General features: G+C 51.8%; 1 protein-coding gene across 1 annotated transcript; it reads left to right on the top strand.

Moving 5' to 3' along the window:
• The first annotated feature begins 13,601 nt into the window (after positions 1-13,601).
• LOC144139623 (organic cation transporter protein-like) lies at positions 13,602-16,537 on the top strand. Its single transcript, XM_077671920.1, has 2 exons — positions 13,602-13,716; positions 15,804-16,537. The coding sequence occupies exons 1-2, from the start codon at positions 13,602-13,604 to the stop codon at positions 16,535-16,537; spliced, it is 849 nt and encodes a 282-aa protein (XP_077528046.1).
• The last annotated feature ends 342 nt before the right edge of the window (positions 16,538-16,879 follow it).

Genomic DNA, 16,879 nt, shown 5'->3' with positions numbered 1-16,879 from the left:
TATGGCTACTACGTGTGCGTATATACATTTTCTAGGACTATAGCAGCAGCAGCTGTCCTATGCGCTCGTGGATTACGAGGTTAGGCCTAGCGTTACGGTTTGGGGTTTTACGACGCCAGCCGGTACCCGGAGCTGAAGATATACGACGGGACTGGATATTGGGACAGGCCGGAGTAGAAAGAAAATTCGGGGCCGTGGAGATCACGCCAGGATACTCAGATAACCGCGCTGTTACACTTGAAGCCACCGATGCCTAAACCGCAACCCCGAAACCGTTCACTTTATCAGACAACCAGAATACTCCAGAGGTAGTAGGAAATGGCACTCAGAACTATACAAACTCGACAAAAGAGAGAAAATGGCATGAAGACAAATCCAAATGAACGCTCTACCCCAACTTCTTCGAAGAACGACTAACTTAAAGTTGGTACTGGTTCATAGTGAAATTGTGGTTCATAGTGGTTCATAGGTGCAGGTTCATACTGGGCCCGGGTCATACGTTTCTTTGTTCTTATTTTGTGTGTGTTTCTGAGCAATTTCTGCGCATTTTTTCGCTACCCCAAGTGTACCTGCTCCGCAAGACGTGTCGCAACCATGTTCATGGTGCGGGTGCACCAAACCGCGACTAACACCACACAAGCACCATACTCGTGCAGCGCGGTGGCATCAGGTACTCACCAATGAGGACGAACTGGGAAAACGTGCTCTGATCCAGCGGTTCAAGCAGGCAGTACAAGACAGCGGCGCCTTGTACTAGGGGCCCCACCATCGGCGACAGAGTCCGACAAGCCCGCTGCGATAAATCAATATGACGTTTATTCTATTCGTCTCCTCCGCGCCCTTAATGAGGAGGTGGGGCAAATCAGTAATGAAGGTACCGAGACATGGTGCCTCACTGCAGAATAAATGCAATTTACCACCACTACCTGGCGTCGACGAGGCATACATTGCGCTATTCACTGATATATACGACGGATGTACGGGAACAATACAGTTCCATCACAGAACTTGCAAATTTCCTATACAAAAGGGGGTCCGGCAAGGGGATACAATATGACCAGAATTATTTACAGCCTCTCTGAAGCGTGTGTTCAGAGAAGCTCAGGTGGAGGTAAACGGGGGTGAGAATCAATGGAGAATATCTCAGACACCTACGGTTTCGAGATGACATTATTCTGTTCAGCCAGAGCAGCACGGATTTTCAGCGCATGCTTTGCAATTGTGCTCAGAAATAATGACTTCAAGCTTAAAAATAAACCCGAAAAAGTCCAAGGTACTGTAAAATCAGCACGCCAAGTCAGAATTTGTCGAAATTTTGTGGGCCACGGCGACCGTGGCCAGAGCAGGCGCGCGGCCGAGCAGGTGCGCTGCGCTTGCCGCTGTCCGCTAGTTGCGTGGCTAAAGAGAGCGAGAGGAACTTTTGCTCTTGCTTTTGTAGTGTGTCCGAGTGACAAGTGCTGCGCCAAGTGCCTGCGCTGAAGCGAGGTGCGCCTGCTCTGAGAAACCAGCCCCGCTGCAGTTATTGCACCAGCCATACTACCAAAAGAAGCGCGCAAGTTCCCCTCACTCTCTTTAACCGCGTAACCAGCCGGCAGCGGCAAGCGCGGCGCCCCTGCTCGGCCGTGCGCCTGCTCCGGCCACGGTCACCGTGGCCCACAAGATTTTTACCAAGACTGTAAATCATTTACAGGTAGGCAATGAGGCCTTGGAAACAGTCTCCGAATACGTATATCTTGGGCAAGTCATAGCTGCTTATCCAAACCATGAACGGGAAATTACCCTCAGAATAAGCATGGGGTGGGCTGCGTTTGGTAAGAACTCCGACATCCTCACTGGTAAGCTTCCCCTGTCACTCAAAAAGCTTGTACTTAATCAATCTATTCTTCCAGTAATGACTTATGGTGCAGAAACTTGGGTTCTCACCAAACAACTTGACACCAAACTTAGATCGGCACAACGGGCCGTGGAACGCCGATTGCTGGGGGTCAGGTTGAGGGACATGAAAACAGCCGCATGGATTAGGGAGCAAATAAAGGTGGAGGACATTGTAGTTCAAATTAAGCGAAGGAAATGGGCATGGGCTCATCGCGTAAAGCGAATGAGGGACAACAGGTGGTTCATCGGTTTGACGGACTGGCTGCCAATAGACCGCAAACGCACTAAAGGTCGGCTGAGGGTGCGTTCCAATTTACCGTTTAGACAGCTTCGTTGCCGTCTTCGCGGACAGTACGCCATGTTAAGCCCCGTTCCAATTCGAACGAAGCAGTCAACGAAGACTGCTTCGAGGAGACAGCATCAAAGTCAGCAACGATGCAGGCTACCTTCCTGTCTAAACTGAAAAGCGACGCCAGCGCCACCTTTTTGCGTTTTTATGTTGAATCAAAAGCACTTGTTCCTTTATTTAAATATTTAGTAAAATTTACTAGTCATGAAGGTGACTTTGCCTAGTTTTTAAATTACGTAACGTTTGTAATAACAACGGTAATATTAGTTACGAAACTTGCGGCTTGCTCAACTCAACATGTCTGCAACGACGCTGTCGTCTGCTGGTCGTCTGCGCTGGTGTTGCGTTTGAGAGAGAGAGAGAAGAACTTTATTTATAGATCCGGCAAGATGTAGTCAGCGGCCACGCAGGGCTCGCACTCGGCTTCCTCGCCCCGTGCGGGATCGCCCGTGTTAGCAGTTCTTCCACACCTAGTGATGTGGCACAGAGTCGCGAGTTCACTGTCACATACACTGCACACAGCACTCACGAAAAGTTCGGGACACGCGTGCCTGGTCCACGCGGGAGTCAAAGCACACTTCACTTGCAGGTGTCTTAGGAGCACCGTCTCCGCTCGAGAGAGGTCTCGATGCGTTTGCGACCGAGGCGCCGTTCAAATTTCATTCCTTCAGACGTCTAGTTAGACTGCTTCGTAGACTGTCTACCAAGCTGTCTGCGAATTGGAACGCAGCATGAGAGCTCGTTGACGAGACGAGCTACGAAAATTTGGGGGAAAACAAAGGACTCAGCTGGCACTCTATAGGCGTGGCTGGAAATCTTTTGGAGAGGCTTTTGTCCTCCTGTGGACACAGACAGGCTCATGATGATGATGATAATGATGATGGTGACCTAGAATACACAGAGGGCAGCAAAGAAATCACTGAATACTGCAAGCCAATTGATGCTTTCATAGAGTTTCATACTAATATCCATATACTGAAAAGAAAACTGTCTCCTAAGTGATATGCCGCCACGGACGCCGCCATAACAGCTGACAGTGTTCCTTTCTTCTTTAACCTGGCTTGCAGCATGGCTTGTTGACGCTCCTGGACCACACACAAAACACAGCAGGGGAACATTTTTTTAGTGCGCAAGCACTTTGGCGGCCGCTACTGGGGTTAGGCGGCGGCGACGGCGTCGTAACCGAGCGAGCGAAGGCAAGAAGGGAACGGCGGAGGAAAATGTGGCGAAAGGTGAGGGGGGGGGGCAGTATTCTTAGCCCGCACGAGACGCTCGTCGGAGCGTCTGGCGAAATTGTCAGGGAGAGGGCGGTGATCGCTGCTATGGCGCCATCTCTCTCACTGCCTCCCCCTCACACTTTCGCCAGGAGCGACGTCTCCGTGCGTGACCCAACCGAACCAAGTTATCTTTGCGCGGGAGGTTCAAACACTATTCGCACTAACATGGTAGCCAGTGGCGGCGACGCGCTTGGAGCTACCGGCAGAGTAACGCGCGTCGCCGTGCCTTCGCTGATCACGCGATCACTTTCTGAGACGCAGAAGGTATGCGCCGTGACCGAGAAGACAGGAGTTCTCGCATTGGGTAGTACAGCAATCGCCAGTGCAGTCGTTTTCTTATTATTAGCACTCTTTGTTTGAAATTTGCGATAAACGCGGTATCGTCATTATCGGAACGAAACAGTCGGTATCAAGGACCGATTGAAACATCGGTTTCTGCGTGGCCTCAATTTCCGCAAGCCGTGCTCGAAGCTGCAAATTTCGCTTTTCGATTTCTGCTACCTCTGCGTGCTTCTAGCTCTAGGGCTCTTTCCTCGCGCTCTCTTTTTTCCTGCGCGAGCACCCCCTCTGACAGGTCCCCGTCACTTAATCCTAAGCGCTTCCCAAGTTCTGTCAACCTGATTCGGAGCTCCAACTGCAACTTCCTTTTCCTCATTTCTTCTAGCTGGAGTTGCACCCGCGCAGCTTCGCGCTCTGCAGCTCTCTCTTCTCGTGCCTGCGCGACAGCATCGTCAACCCACGCCCGCAACTCTGCATCAAGCAACCCGAGACGCTCCCCTGCGGCGAGTAAATCTTGCATGTTCATAGTGCACGCACTCAAGAGACCTAACGCGGCGTAACTTTATGTTGCAAAAACGCCCTCATCCGGCCGTGGACAGCCGAAGAGAGGGGAGGCCAGGCGAGAACAGAGAAGAACGCCGGTAGGAGTGGACGGGGCAGGTTGGAGGAGCGCGACGTCCAGGTCGAAGACTCGAAGCTCGTCGGATTTTTGGGACCCGAGCTCGAAAGGGGTCTACCCGGCGCCTTGGCATGCTGGAGACGAGGTGCAACTTCTGACTCGTGGAGGCGCGCTAGGTTGACGTGCTCCACCCCTGGGGCCACCCGCCGCCTGCTGCCAGTCGGCGACCGGCAGTGCCCGGTCGCATCCTGCCCATTGCTACAGGGCGCCCGATCACAAGCGGGGGCTGAGCAGACCGTTGTTAACGAGGACAACGGTGCGTCTTCCTCGTCGACGCTCCGGCGTGTGCGACTCCCTCGTCGTAGGCCTGCAACGCCACCCACCGCATCGTCACCAGCACCCACGACATCCTGCGGACAACGCCTCATCGCCCAGAACAGTTGGTGGGGGCTTTTCTGTGTGCTTTTAAATGCAGAGCATTTCTTTAACTCACATGTAGCGTCCGATGTCCGTCCGCAACAGCTCAGCGCGCAGGCGCGCCCATCCCCCACTCCTCCTCTCCCGCATCACGCTACCCTCCTCGCTCTCAACAACAAGTCCGCACCCCTCCCCCTACACTATATAAAAAAATAATACTTACCGGCGCCAGGTGTTTCCATCCCACGACCCTGCGGGCGGAACGCAAGGTACATGGTGCTCCACCCACTGCGCCACAAAGCCGACACAGAATGGAAGGCTACGAACGCGCCTTATAGCCTTGACTCATTCAAACTACGTCAAGAAGCTGCTGATACAACGCATTCAGTACCTGTGGGCGGAACGCGAGGAACATGGTGCTCTTCCCACTGCGCCACAAAACCGACACAGAATGAAAGGCTACGAACGCGCCTTATATCCTTGACTCATTCAAACTACGTCAAGAAGCTGCTGATACAACGCATTCACTACCACCAACTCCCCAAACACTAAACGTTAACGCAATACACCCACCCCCTATGCGACGTATTTACTCGAGTCCCCCTCGCGGGGAGATGGGCCCTTTTTACAGACGGTAGTCTTTCTTGGGCTACTTAAACCCAGAAATTTTGGTCTGTTTGTATGTCTGTCTGTCCGTCTGTCTGTCTGCGACTCGATTCAGCCAACCGGCCAAAGTAAAATGAATACTGCGCTATAGCCTTATATACTCACTGCCAAATGTAAACGTCTAAGCCAGGTTTATACGCTCATACTTGTTAACTTTGTTGACCAAGAACAACTTATTACGCAAATATAAGACAGTAAATTAGTACACAAGGAATATTTACAGTGTTCCTTTATTAAAAAAATCATGGATGCTTGGTTTTTCGATAGCAAGTTATATTCTACATCTACTGCAGAAAACCGCCGCCTGCTGTTGCCCGCGCCACCTCCTGGCGGCGTATGAGAAATCGCGCGACAACAGCAACGAAAGGTTCCCCTAGCTAGGTTCCACGTTCTGCTTGGAACGCACGGGGAGCAGGCAACACGGTTCTATAAACCTTGAAGTCGGCCGCCACTATTCACGCGCGTCTCCGCCGTACTACAGTGCTGCCATCGAGGAACCCGGCCTGTAGCAGTGGAACGCGGTAAATTCAAATCGCCTTGAACAAACCTTTAGTGTGTTTACCTTGGGATGAGCGCGACGAAACAGGAACAGCATGAGAGGTGAGTGGGAAAGCAAAGGAGGGCATTTCCTTGGAAAATGTCTGCAAAGACTATCGTCTTTTGACGACATTTGCAACGAAAGGAACAGATACACGGCAAATGTTTTGAAGATCTGGCATTTCTTAGAGTTATGTACAGGTTGTTTAGCCTTGAGTTGTACTTGACTGCCGTGTGCGTGTGTTTGGTTTGAGAATATATGTTTTTGTGGCGTTGTCAAGCACCCTCGTCTAATTATCCGCACTGTGGCAGGGCCCAGTCGCAACAGAATACCTGAAAGAAACTGCGAAGGTGTTTCCCTTCCCCCACACCCTCCTGATGTGCTAACTAGGGGTACATCACCGCGCGACACAAGCGTGGGCACCGAAACGATTCGGCTTGTGAGCTTAGTGACTCCCAATGATACCGATTTATACTAGTTAGTTTAGTAAGTTTGAGAATCGAGAGAAAGCTGAGGAAACTCCTATAATCGGTATTTATGAGAACCAGTTGCTCTTTTCACCTTTTGTAATACCTGTTACAATATAACCGAATTGGTATTCACCAATTTAGTAAATGGAGTCTCATTCGTGTTAAGCAATACGCAAAACGTAGTGATTGTTTAGCGGCCAGATATATGTATGTATGTGATCTCTACATTTTGTTTTCGTGCCCTGCAAACCATTCTTTTACGTATCTTTGACGCACGACAACTAAATTCCGTCGTATCCGGGTTACCCAGAAGGTGCTGCCAAACAATTTAATCAATCCGTGCGAAGGAAGCGCGCAATAGACGCGACGCTGTGCCTAAACAGGCCCAAAACAACCGTCGCTAAAGCAGACGACAAATCCGGGTCGCACCGATGCGCCTGCCGCGCATCTACACTGCGCTCCCTGAGGGAAAACCGCCCTTCCATGAGCAGCCGCATTGGGAGAGAGAGAGAGGGAAAATTTTATTTGCCCTTTAGGCTAAGGCCTCCTCATTCCAGGGGGCCACTGGAATTCCTAGCCGCGTTGGGAGCTTCTTTTCCTGCATCGCCACGGAAGAACCGCTGGCTGGTAAGGTAGAAAGCTTTGCTTTAAATACAAAGGCCCTTTCTTAAGGAAAAGACGATAAAGACTTGAAACTTTTTTCTATGCAACCCGAGACCACAATCTAAACTGCTTTGACAGTGTCGGGATGTCGCAGTAAAGCCATGCAATAAAGACCAATGTGAACGCAATTTCAGTCAAAGTGAAAGCTGAAAAATGCGGAGCAGGGACTCACCGAGCGTATGCGGCGCCCCCTCTTGGCTAGTTTCGGTATGAGCCTGGAACTAATACCGAAAGTTGTCAAGAGAGGGCGCTATAGCTTCTGAAAACGCCTTTAAAAAGGCTCTGCGCTGAGCTTTGATTAATTGGGGGTAATTAATCTGTTAATTCATGAATTTTTCTTACTTTATATCGCGTACTTATTTGTGGTCTAACCACGGCAGGCTACGTGGGTACGGCTCAGCGCAAAGATCACCTACATCACTTTGCTTCTGAGAAAAGTGTACCGCTGTGGCGCAATAGGATTGGAGTCGGCTTCGTAACACGAGGAGGGACCCAGGTTTTATCCCGACTAGGAGAAGTGGTGATTTTTTTGAAGCCTTGGTTGGCCGCGTAGGGCTCGCTTCACTGCAAATCTCGTCGAAAGACGAGAGTGGTCAGCCGCCTCTGTCAAATAACCCGTTCTCCGCTTTTTGCTTCCAATCCTCATGCTCTTCCGTTCACTGTCTCACTTCGCTCTTGATGAACTGAACAGAGATTTGTTTAAGGTAATTAGATTTTCCCGCTTTCGCAGAGTTCGCGAAAGCGGGAGAAGAGCACGAGCTCTCCTGAGAATAGCACGAGCCTGAGCCCTATTCATTTTGTGCTTGCTTTCATCTTGCATTTCGAACGCGTCGTTTTTTTCTTCCGCGGCCCCCCTTTTTTCGCTTACTATCGTAAAAAACAACCCAATGAGCATTCCTAACTTAATGGATGAGGTCACTGCCGGTTAAGTACCTATATTTTGACTCAAATGTACCTGCAGTTTTCTTTGCGCTGAATAATGGGGACATGTATGCTAGTGCCAGCGGTTCCAGGAGTTTCGAACGGTTCCGCCTATAGCCTGCATTCAATAGCGAGGCACGCATGCAGGCAACCATGTGAGTGCGGCGTCACTGGTGACGTAGGGCTCCGCGGGATGGAGGTACTTGTCCGTGCTAAGCGCATGATATGGGTTGGACATTCGAAGCTCTAGCCCGCCGAACGCAAAGTAATCCCTCTTCTATGATGTGAGTGCGATTAAGAACATCTCTGTGTTGACAGCACCGTTGAGAATCGTGTTGTAGCGGAGCACACGACGCACGCCGGTGTTATTTTTTTCTTCGGCGTGCGACCGCAATCGTACAAGCCGCGCCATGTCCGTGGCGCTTCGGCCATGTCCGTGTCCATTTCCAGTGTTGCCGAGCGAAGAAATTGACAGCTAAACCTTTCAACGAATACCACCTATACAAACTCCTTGTTGAAGTATTGTTAGAACTTTTGGCAGGAAGGCTGAATCTAGGGACAAGCGGTGATCTTTTCGAAGTCTCTTTTCGGGTGCGTGACGCCGTGTGACAGCGGTGGGTAGATACCAGGGCAACGAACGAGCTACGACGAGAAGCCGATTCCCAAAGTGCTCCACACTGAAAAAAAAACGGAATGACGCTCTCGGATACAAATCGACTTCATAGCGCCAGGGACCCAGTTTAGATTCGGGTAACGGGAAGCGTTTTTTAACACGAAACTGTTTTATGCGCGGGTACACCAAGAGCTCACTCACCTCATATCCGTCACGGAAGTAACGTCGCCAGAAAAAGTGCAACTGACACCGCGGCGCCCGGATTCGAGCCCATGCCCTCTCGAGCCCTCTCACCGCAACGGGAAGTACCTGGTGTTCTACGACTGCGCTATAAGCAGCGACGTCAGCAGCTCTACGAACGCGCTTTATGTCCTTCCCTATGACTCATTCAGATGGTGCTGCCGTCTAGAAGAGGCGAAGCGAACTAGCGCATCATGACGCTACTGAGCGCCGACAGTTGGCGTCTCGATGCCAGCGCTTCGTGTACGGGGGAAGCGCGTGAATTGAGGAAAGGCTCCGCTGTGGCGTTGTTCCCATGACCGTTGTTTTTCAAGCTGCTGATTCTGTGCATATGATTTTTGGTTTTGTTGGCCCGGAATAAACCGGTCATATCTTTTGTTTCTTGCGTGTCGGTGTCACTTCGTCTGGTGGAGTCAGACTCGCGAAACCTTCGCACATGAAGGAGGTTCCTTTAACATTCAACTGCTCCAGTGAAGGCACCTTTCATTTGCATGTTATACCGAATCCTATGAAAGATCCACCACATTTTTTTCTTGTACTTGAGGAGCTTGGTGTGCCTTTGTGGAAACCCATTGTGTAAGCAGGCTTTCCTGCACTGTGTTTTGGGCGTAACGATTTGGATTTTGGGCATGACTTCGTATTTTGAAGACACCAGCTTTCGACTAGAGAAGCTACGTGTTTCAACTCTCACTTCACCCACGATCATCACCATTGTCAGAGAAAGTTGGCTTTCGTAGAGTGCGTATGTAGGATTCATTTTTGGGGAATAGGTGGAATTTTGAGGCTTGCTGTTTGTTGAGGGGAAACGTCTGTTATCTTTGGTATGTACCCTGAGTGAACTGAGTACCCGGCTCTTTTGAGTGTTTCTCTTCCAGGCTTGATTTTCGGCGGTCGTTCTTTCTGGTATTCCAGGAGAGTCTCTTTGATCTACCCAAAGGGGTTGCACATTCACAACTTGTGGAATGTTTCATTGGAGGTGTGTATCCGAAGGTCGAGGGCTGTCTTGTTCGCAGTTCTGATGAGTGAATCGACTCTTTCATGTTGATTTTCGTCGAGATGGTACCATAAGCTGTAAATAATTCTACTCATGTTTAATGTTTGCACCAGCTTGCGGGCGTCTTCTTCCCTCATGCCTTTTCTTGCTCTTGTGATTCTTCAGAGCACTGTAGCCAATTGCTGCCTTCTTTTTTTGCTTATCTAAGGTGGTGGCCTTGCTGATATACCTGCCTAATATTCTTATTGTCGGCCTGAAGAAGATTGCCAAGAACAAGATACATTCTGAAGACCCACGGCAAGGACCTGGACGCAGTCTACACCGACGCGGCAGCTAGCAGTCATGGAAATGCCTCAGCGGTGGTAGTCAAGTGCGACGAGAAAACCCTACACTTCCTAATGAGCAACAAACGGAACATACAACAAGCCCAAGCCACCGCCACCCTAATGGCCATAAGGTGGGGCGAGCACAAAAACAAAAATCTCCCCACAATTACTAACTCCACGAGAGCAATTAGGCACCCAATTTACGAAACTATTCCTAAAACAACAAAGAATATAATGGCTCTGACGCCAAGAGTCAGACACACAATAATATGGACCCCGGCCCATCAGGTACTCGAAGGAAACTAAAAAGCAGACTCCCTCGCGAGCACATCATGGACCGCGGGCAGTCTGAGCATTCGTACGCCCTTCCTCCCTATACAGTACGGCCACTGACCGACTCCAGTAATGCAGACAAGACAGAAAATAAATGCCGACATTTCACCTTCTACTAGACGCGGAGGAGGCCTAACACCTTAGGAAAATACAGGCCAATACCTACACAGATAAGTCCAAATTAGTACTTGTTTCCAGACAAGTACCACGAAGAATGCCATAAAGGCCATCGGAAGGCAGACCTTTTCCACACCGCATAGAAGTGCCAGTCCGTATGGCAACAGAACTTCCTGGAGTCCTGGGAAGTGACACTGTCCGGACCTCTCCGGTCAGCGATAACGGCTTCAAAGAGTCAAGCTGGAGGACGTTCCTTGAAGCGCGGCTCGTTTAGGCAGTAGCGCCAAATTTCCTTTTCGTATATATTAGTCCAAAACTATATGAACGGTTTGGCATAAAACATTCACCGGAGTACTTCATTTTGCTTACTTATTGCCAAGGGAACCGCGTAACTTTCGTATGCACAGCACGCAGGCGGGCTTAAGTGGCGCGTTTTTGTTTGTTGCTATAAGCGTTCCGGCATTCGAACATTAGGCAATATACTTATAACGTTCACGAGTGCAGCAAGCGGGGAAAGTCGGCACACGTTTATGATGTCAACAGTACAAGGGAAGACGAAGAGAGAAAAGGTGAAACACAGACACTACAGACAGTGCCGTGTCTTGTTTCGCAGTGTCCGTTTCGCCTTGTCTCAGTCTTCGTCTACTCGGGCGCTGTTATCATGATTACACTTGTAGCGGTTCAATTGAGAGCCACCAAAGCTACTTAAGTAGCGTATCCGTTATAATACTATATCATTTGCATATTAGTAAACCATTAACAAAACAGTGGGTAACGTAAAAATGCCGAACTTTCCCTTCTGGTACTTTCAGTGCTCGCTTTATTCTAATAATTAATTACCGCCGGTACATGGTACAGTACGAAAGAAGACGAAACAAATGCCGTCGGCACACTCCACGTGCTCACGCAGCGGTCGAAACGAGGAAGAAGCAGCAGCTATCGTCGCCACTGCAGTCGCATTCCAGGACACTCCACCACTCCCGCCTGCTGAAGGCGGGGCGAGCCACCAGCCCAGCCCTGACAACGCAAAATGAGCAAGAAGGGAGGCAAGAGCCCGACGCACTTGCACACCGAGCACGACCAACGGCACGTTACCCTGCCGTCGCAACCTGCGGCGTCAACTGATGGGCGACACAAGGCCGGCGAGACGCGGAGCCCAATCCAAGGAGAAAATACCCCGAAGGACCAGCCAACCGCCTCCCACTTGCCATCCTCTGCGGGCCTCGAGGGGCCGCAGGAGACCAGCAGAAATAAGGGTCGTATCCCCGACGAATACGCTGCCCCGCTTCAGCCCTCGCAGCGGGCGACCGAGGGACGAAAAGAAGCCACCAAAACAAAGAGCCGGATGCGAGACAAGGACACGCAGAACCGAAAGCCAACCGCTTCTTCGGGGTCACGCGAAAGACGACACAAGGCTGGCAGAAAAATGAGTACACGAGAAGGTGGTCCTGCCCATCAGGACTTCGCCTACCCTGAGCTATCCCCGGCGTCACGCGAGGAAGCCCGCGCGGCCAGCCGCAGAAAGAGCATGATCCGACAAGAGCCTCAACCCGAGCAACCACACGCTGCCCCGTCGCACCACCCGTCGACGCCCGGTAGAGTGCATGGGGACGACGAGAAAAATGGCCAGGAGCGATTCGAGCCCCACAGCACCCCTCCGCTGCCTTCGACGCCAACCGAGGCGCCACACGTGGTCCGGATGCGAAAAGGAACATACGCAGAGGCGTCAATGGGTCAACCACCCTCGTCTTCGCCGCAGTCCACTGCGTCACCCGAAGGACGACCGGAGACCGGCGAGCAAAAGGGCTCTACCCAGAAGGACGCACTGGGTGACCAACCACCTGCCTCCCCGGAGCGGTCCCCGCTCTCCCCAACGTCACCCGTCGGATTAGAGCAGGCCGGTACCCGCGTCTCGGAGCAGGCTCCTGTTGACCCAGAACTGGCTCCCTTTTCGCTGTCCCCGGCGTCCCCAGATGAACTGCAAGAGGCTGGGGTGACGACAACCGTCGGGGCCACTGGCACGGCAACCGCTCCTGCGGCGTTCACGTCACCGCTGGACCACATCCTCATCTTCGGACATGGCCGCTACCAGATGCGCGTGCTGCTCTGCACCACCTTGGCCTTCTTCGCGACCTACATGCACGCAGTAGCTGCCGATGACCTGGCAAGGCCCGTGCGCCATTGGTGCAAGATTCCGCCCGAGTATTCGTCGTTAAGTGTGGAGACCTGGAAGAACGCAAGCCTGCCTCCGGATGCTGACGGCGACACCCAAAGCCAGTGTTTCCGCTTCGAGCCGCCGCTTCCCCTCACGGTAAATGTCTCAGGCAACCGGACCATGGTCCCATGCGACAACGGCTGGGACTACGACCTGGGCAGTGGAGTGCTCTCTATCGTGAGCGAGTGGGACCTCGTATGCGGGCGCAGCTGGATCAAGACGTTGCTAGATGCAGCCTACATGCTGGGAGGCGTGGTGGGCTCCCCCATCGCGGGAATCATGGCGGACAACGTCGGACGCCGGCCCGTCCTCGTCTTTTCTGTGTTCCTGATCGTGGTGGCGGGAATAGCGCTGCCGTTCGCGTTAACCCTAATCCTTTTCGTCATTCTTCGCTTCGCCTTGTCCGCCGCGACCGCCAGCACGCTCGTCACGTCCCTGGTCCTGCTCTTCGAGGTCACCGACACGCAGCACCGTGCCCAGTTCTGCGGCTTCGCCGTGGCCAGTGCCCTGCTGACGGGCACTGTCTACCACGAACTGGTCTACGGTGTCATCTACAACTGGAAAATCGCCCAAATCGCTTACTGGTCTTGGTGGTGTACCTCATGGACGAGTCGCCCTGCCTGATCCTGGCCGCTTCGGACTTTTCCCGCGCGGAACGCGTGCTGATGTGGGCTGCACAGGTGAACGGAATGGATCCGGCCGACTTCAACCAGCGCTTGGTGGTCTTACGGCAGAGCCTGGAGAAGCACGTGGATACAGCAGGGGTACTGAGTGCTGACAGCGACACTATCCGCCAGGAACATGGTACGTAAACCGTATTGTAGTGTCGTGATGGCGATGGCCTCCAAGGCCACGACAGAGTCGATGTTCACTTGTGAAATGAGGAATCATCCGAGAGGGGGTTTATTCAAGATGGCGTCGCCTTTTAAACCTGGTCGCAGCTCCCTGGTGGTAGCCACCGAAATGCTGGGATCCGAAAACCCCGATTTTTCCTCTGCGCTTTATAGTGGCATGAAGCTATAAAAAGAATTACAGGCAAAGAATGATCGCTGACTTGTCTCTGTCGTGTGTAACTGAGTGTCGCAATACAAAGCTATACGAATTTGCCGGGACATCAGGTTTCAAAGTTAAAACTCCTCGAGAGGAGGAAGAGTAGGAGGAATAACCTAATCACCTCCTTAAGGACGGGAGGTGCCCCTATTGCAAGGCCTATGCAGCTCTAGCTGCGCGAGCGACCAGTCTTACAAGCTGCCACCGATCTTCCGGGTGCGCACTGAGCAGCGCAGCTTTAAATTGATTAAGAGTTGGACTGGGTGCACAGAGAATGTTCGGGATGTCGGGGCAGGCCGCGTAACGTGGTAAAGAGGAGCATACTCTTTTGTGTAGGAAGGGCGTTTGTCCGAATGATGAATAGTAGGGTACATGGTGTGAAGCTCTCGTAGATGCGGTAAGGTTTGAAGCTGACGCCAAAATGTTGCCTCTTCCCCTTTAAATACTGGTGCAGAAGAGGATATGCTTCTTGGCCGGATCGCTGCTGCCGTAGAATGATGTACTGTAGCAGTTAGGACTCCGAGTAATAATCCTCCAGTGGCGCCCAGGGAGGCATGCGCTCGGACTGCCCCGTTAAGTCGCTGGGAGTTCATATTATTATGACTTAGGGAAGTTGTTGTGGCGCCTTGCTGGCGAGAACGCGCTTCGCCATAGAAGAGACCTTGCCCTTTGGTTTTACGTCGCCTGTAGCCTAGCTTTGTTACCGCTTTGGACGCCATCCCTATCCAGCTTCTGCAGCACCAAACGCGTGCTAGTTTACTATAACATGAGGCGGCTGGCTTCTTAGCCGCTCTAAATGACCTCCGTCTCAGTGTCTCCAAGAGATAACCAGACGACGCTGCACCGCTTCATCCCGCTTTAAACGAATTCTGTCAGAGTCAAGCGAGGAGTCCAGTGTGCAGAGACATTGAAGTTGCGAAGGCTCTACGCGGAAGCCTATAAGAGGAATTACTGTTTCGGTTTTCGTACTTACGAAGTTCAACTGGCTTCAGGACATTTGGTCAACTAATGCGAACCGTTCATAGGCTAGCCAGTGTCAAACTTCGTGGGTGTGGAAGTGCCTCGAGCCTTGCTTAGTCTCGCTGGTTCTGAGCCGAACGATTAACGCTCCCATGCGTGCCTCGCAGGACTGGGAGCACGTGCTCATAATGGTTGCCCAAAGAAAACTTGAATTAACTTTAGTAGAAAGGAGGAAGGTCTATGTCCTAAGAGAGAGGAACTTTACCACCCACTAATAAAAAAAGTTGACAGAAGCGCGAAAGCTTTCACGCATCAAAACTGTGTCCAAAGTGCGTCAAAACCTTCCCTAAAAGTGCTTCAACGACCGCTGAGAGTGCGTCCTATCGAACGGCAAACCTTCAAAGACGCAGATCCCAAGCGAAGAACGAACCCATGCGGCGAGTTTTCAAGCACCAAGTAAATGCATCTATAACCGATCTAAATGTATACCGATATGTGGTTTATGACAAAGGTCTACTATTGTTCTTCTTCTTTATGATCGATGCGTGTACTGTCTTATAGATCGTTGGTTTTCGCGATTTTAAAGTAGCCTATTTGCCACAAAGGAAGCTCTATTTAAAGCAGGCGCCGTGTGTCTAAAATTCTTTGGAAAGCTTTTCAGCGGACCAACCGGTCTATGGGGAAATACATTAGTTTCTTGCGAAGACGTCGCACGTCCACTTAAAAAGCTTTCGCTTTAAAAAAGGACTGAAAAGTCTCTGCAGGCTGTTTGTTCTTCATGACGAGACTGATCCTCTCGACCTAACCGCTTCGTAGCACCACGCTGAGGGCGTCGACTAATTTCGCATCGACGCGCACGTCTCTCCCCGCGCTACTCTCAGACGTCAACGTCTTCTACCTGATGACCAACAAGACGCTTTGCCAGCGGTCGGCTGTGATATTCGGCTGCTGGTTCCTCCTTTTCGGCGTGTTCTACAAGCTGACGACCGGAGATCTCCTGGCGGGCAACCTGGTGGCGCGCACCTTGCTCCTCCTGCTCCGTATGCCCGGCCTGGTGGGCGACGTCTTCATCCTTGGTCGAATCGGCAGGCGGAAATCCCTCGTCGCCAGCATGCTCGCGCTCTCCGCCGGCACGGCAGCGCTCTCCGTGGCACTCGTCTTCTTCGTCGACGAGGCCTGGCTAGCCAGGTCACTCATAGTCCTGAACCTGCTCCTCTTCGACCTGTCTGCCGTCACCGTGTCCACCTACTCGGCCGAGCTGTACCCTACAGTGCTGCGAGGTGCGGGTTTAGGGCTCTGCTATTCGTGCGGCCGCGTCGGAGCCCTGCTGACACCCTTCTTCAACGACATGATGTCGCTGGTGGCCAAGGGCATGCTGTACGCTCTGTACGCGGCGATGCTGTTCGTGTTCGGCCTGCTCGCGACGCAGCTTCCGGAGACGACGCAGCTGCAGCCGGCCAACACGCTGCGCGACCTGCACGCGAAGAAATGGAAGCTCTCCTCTCCGCTCAGGGTGGCGCGACGCCGTAGCGGAGCCGCCAAGAGCACCACGAAGTTGTCAATCACGCTGTCCAAGCGTCGGAACAGACGCATAAGCTGCGCGCAGCCGCAGTGATCCGCGAGGGAATGTCGAGACTGGGGCGGAGTTGCGAACGGCTTGTTGACCGAACTGCTTTGAGATTTCTTTTGTAAAGCGGTATTTTTCTTTAGTGACACTTCCCCCCTGGATTTTTTTGGCTGTTTTCTACTAGGTTTGAAGTATGGTGTCGGATTCTTGTAAAATCGGAAAGAGCTCTGGGCCCGTACGTGTGCTGCAGACATCAGGTGCGATTTTGGCTGCCCGGGACAGTATACCTTTCTTGTGCTGTTGGCGTTGACAGGATTTCGCCTCATCATTTAAATGGCAAATTACACATTTATTTTATCTAGTCCTGAGTGAAATCTCTTGTCAGCTTGA

This window comes from Haemaphysalis longicornis, unplaced genomic scaffold (assembly GCF_048455015.1).
Source record: "Haemaphysalis longicornis isolate Haplotype H1 unplaced genomic scaffold, Haemaphysalis longicornis Haplotype H1 scaffold_5, whole genome shotgun sequence".
NCBI classification, from domain to species: domain Eukaryota; kingdom Metazoa; phylum Arthropoda; class Arachnida; order Ixodida; family Ixodidae; genus Haemaphysalis; species Haemaphysalis longicornis.
This window is presented reverse-complemented; position numbering and strand designations above follow the sequence as displayed.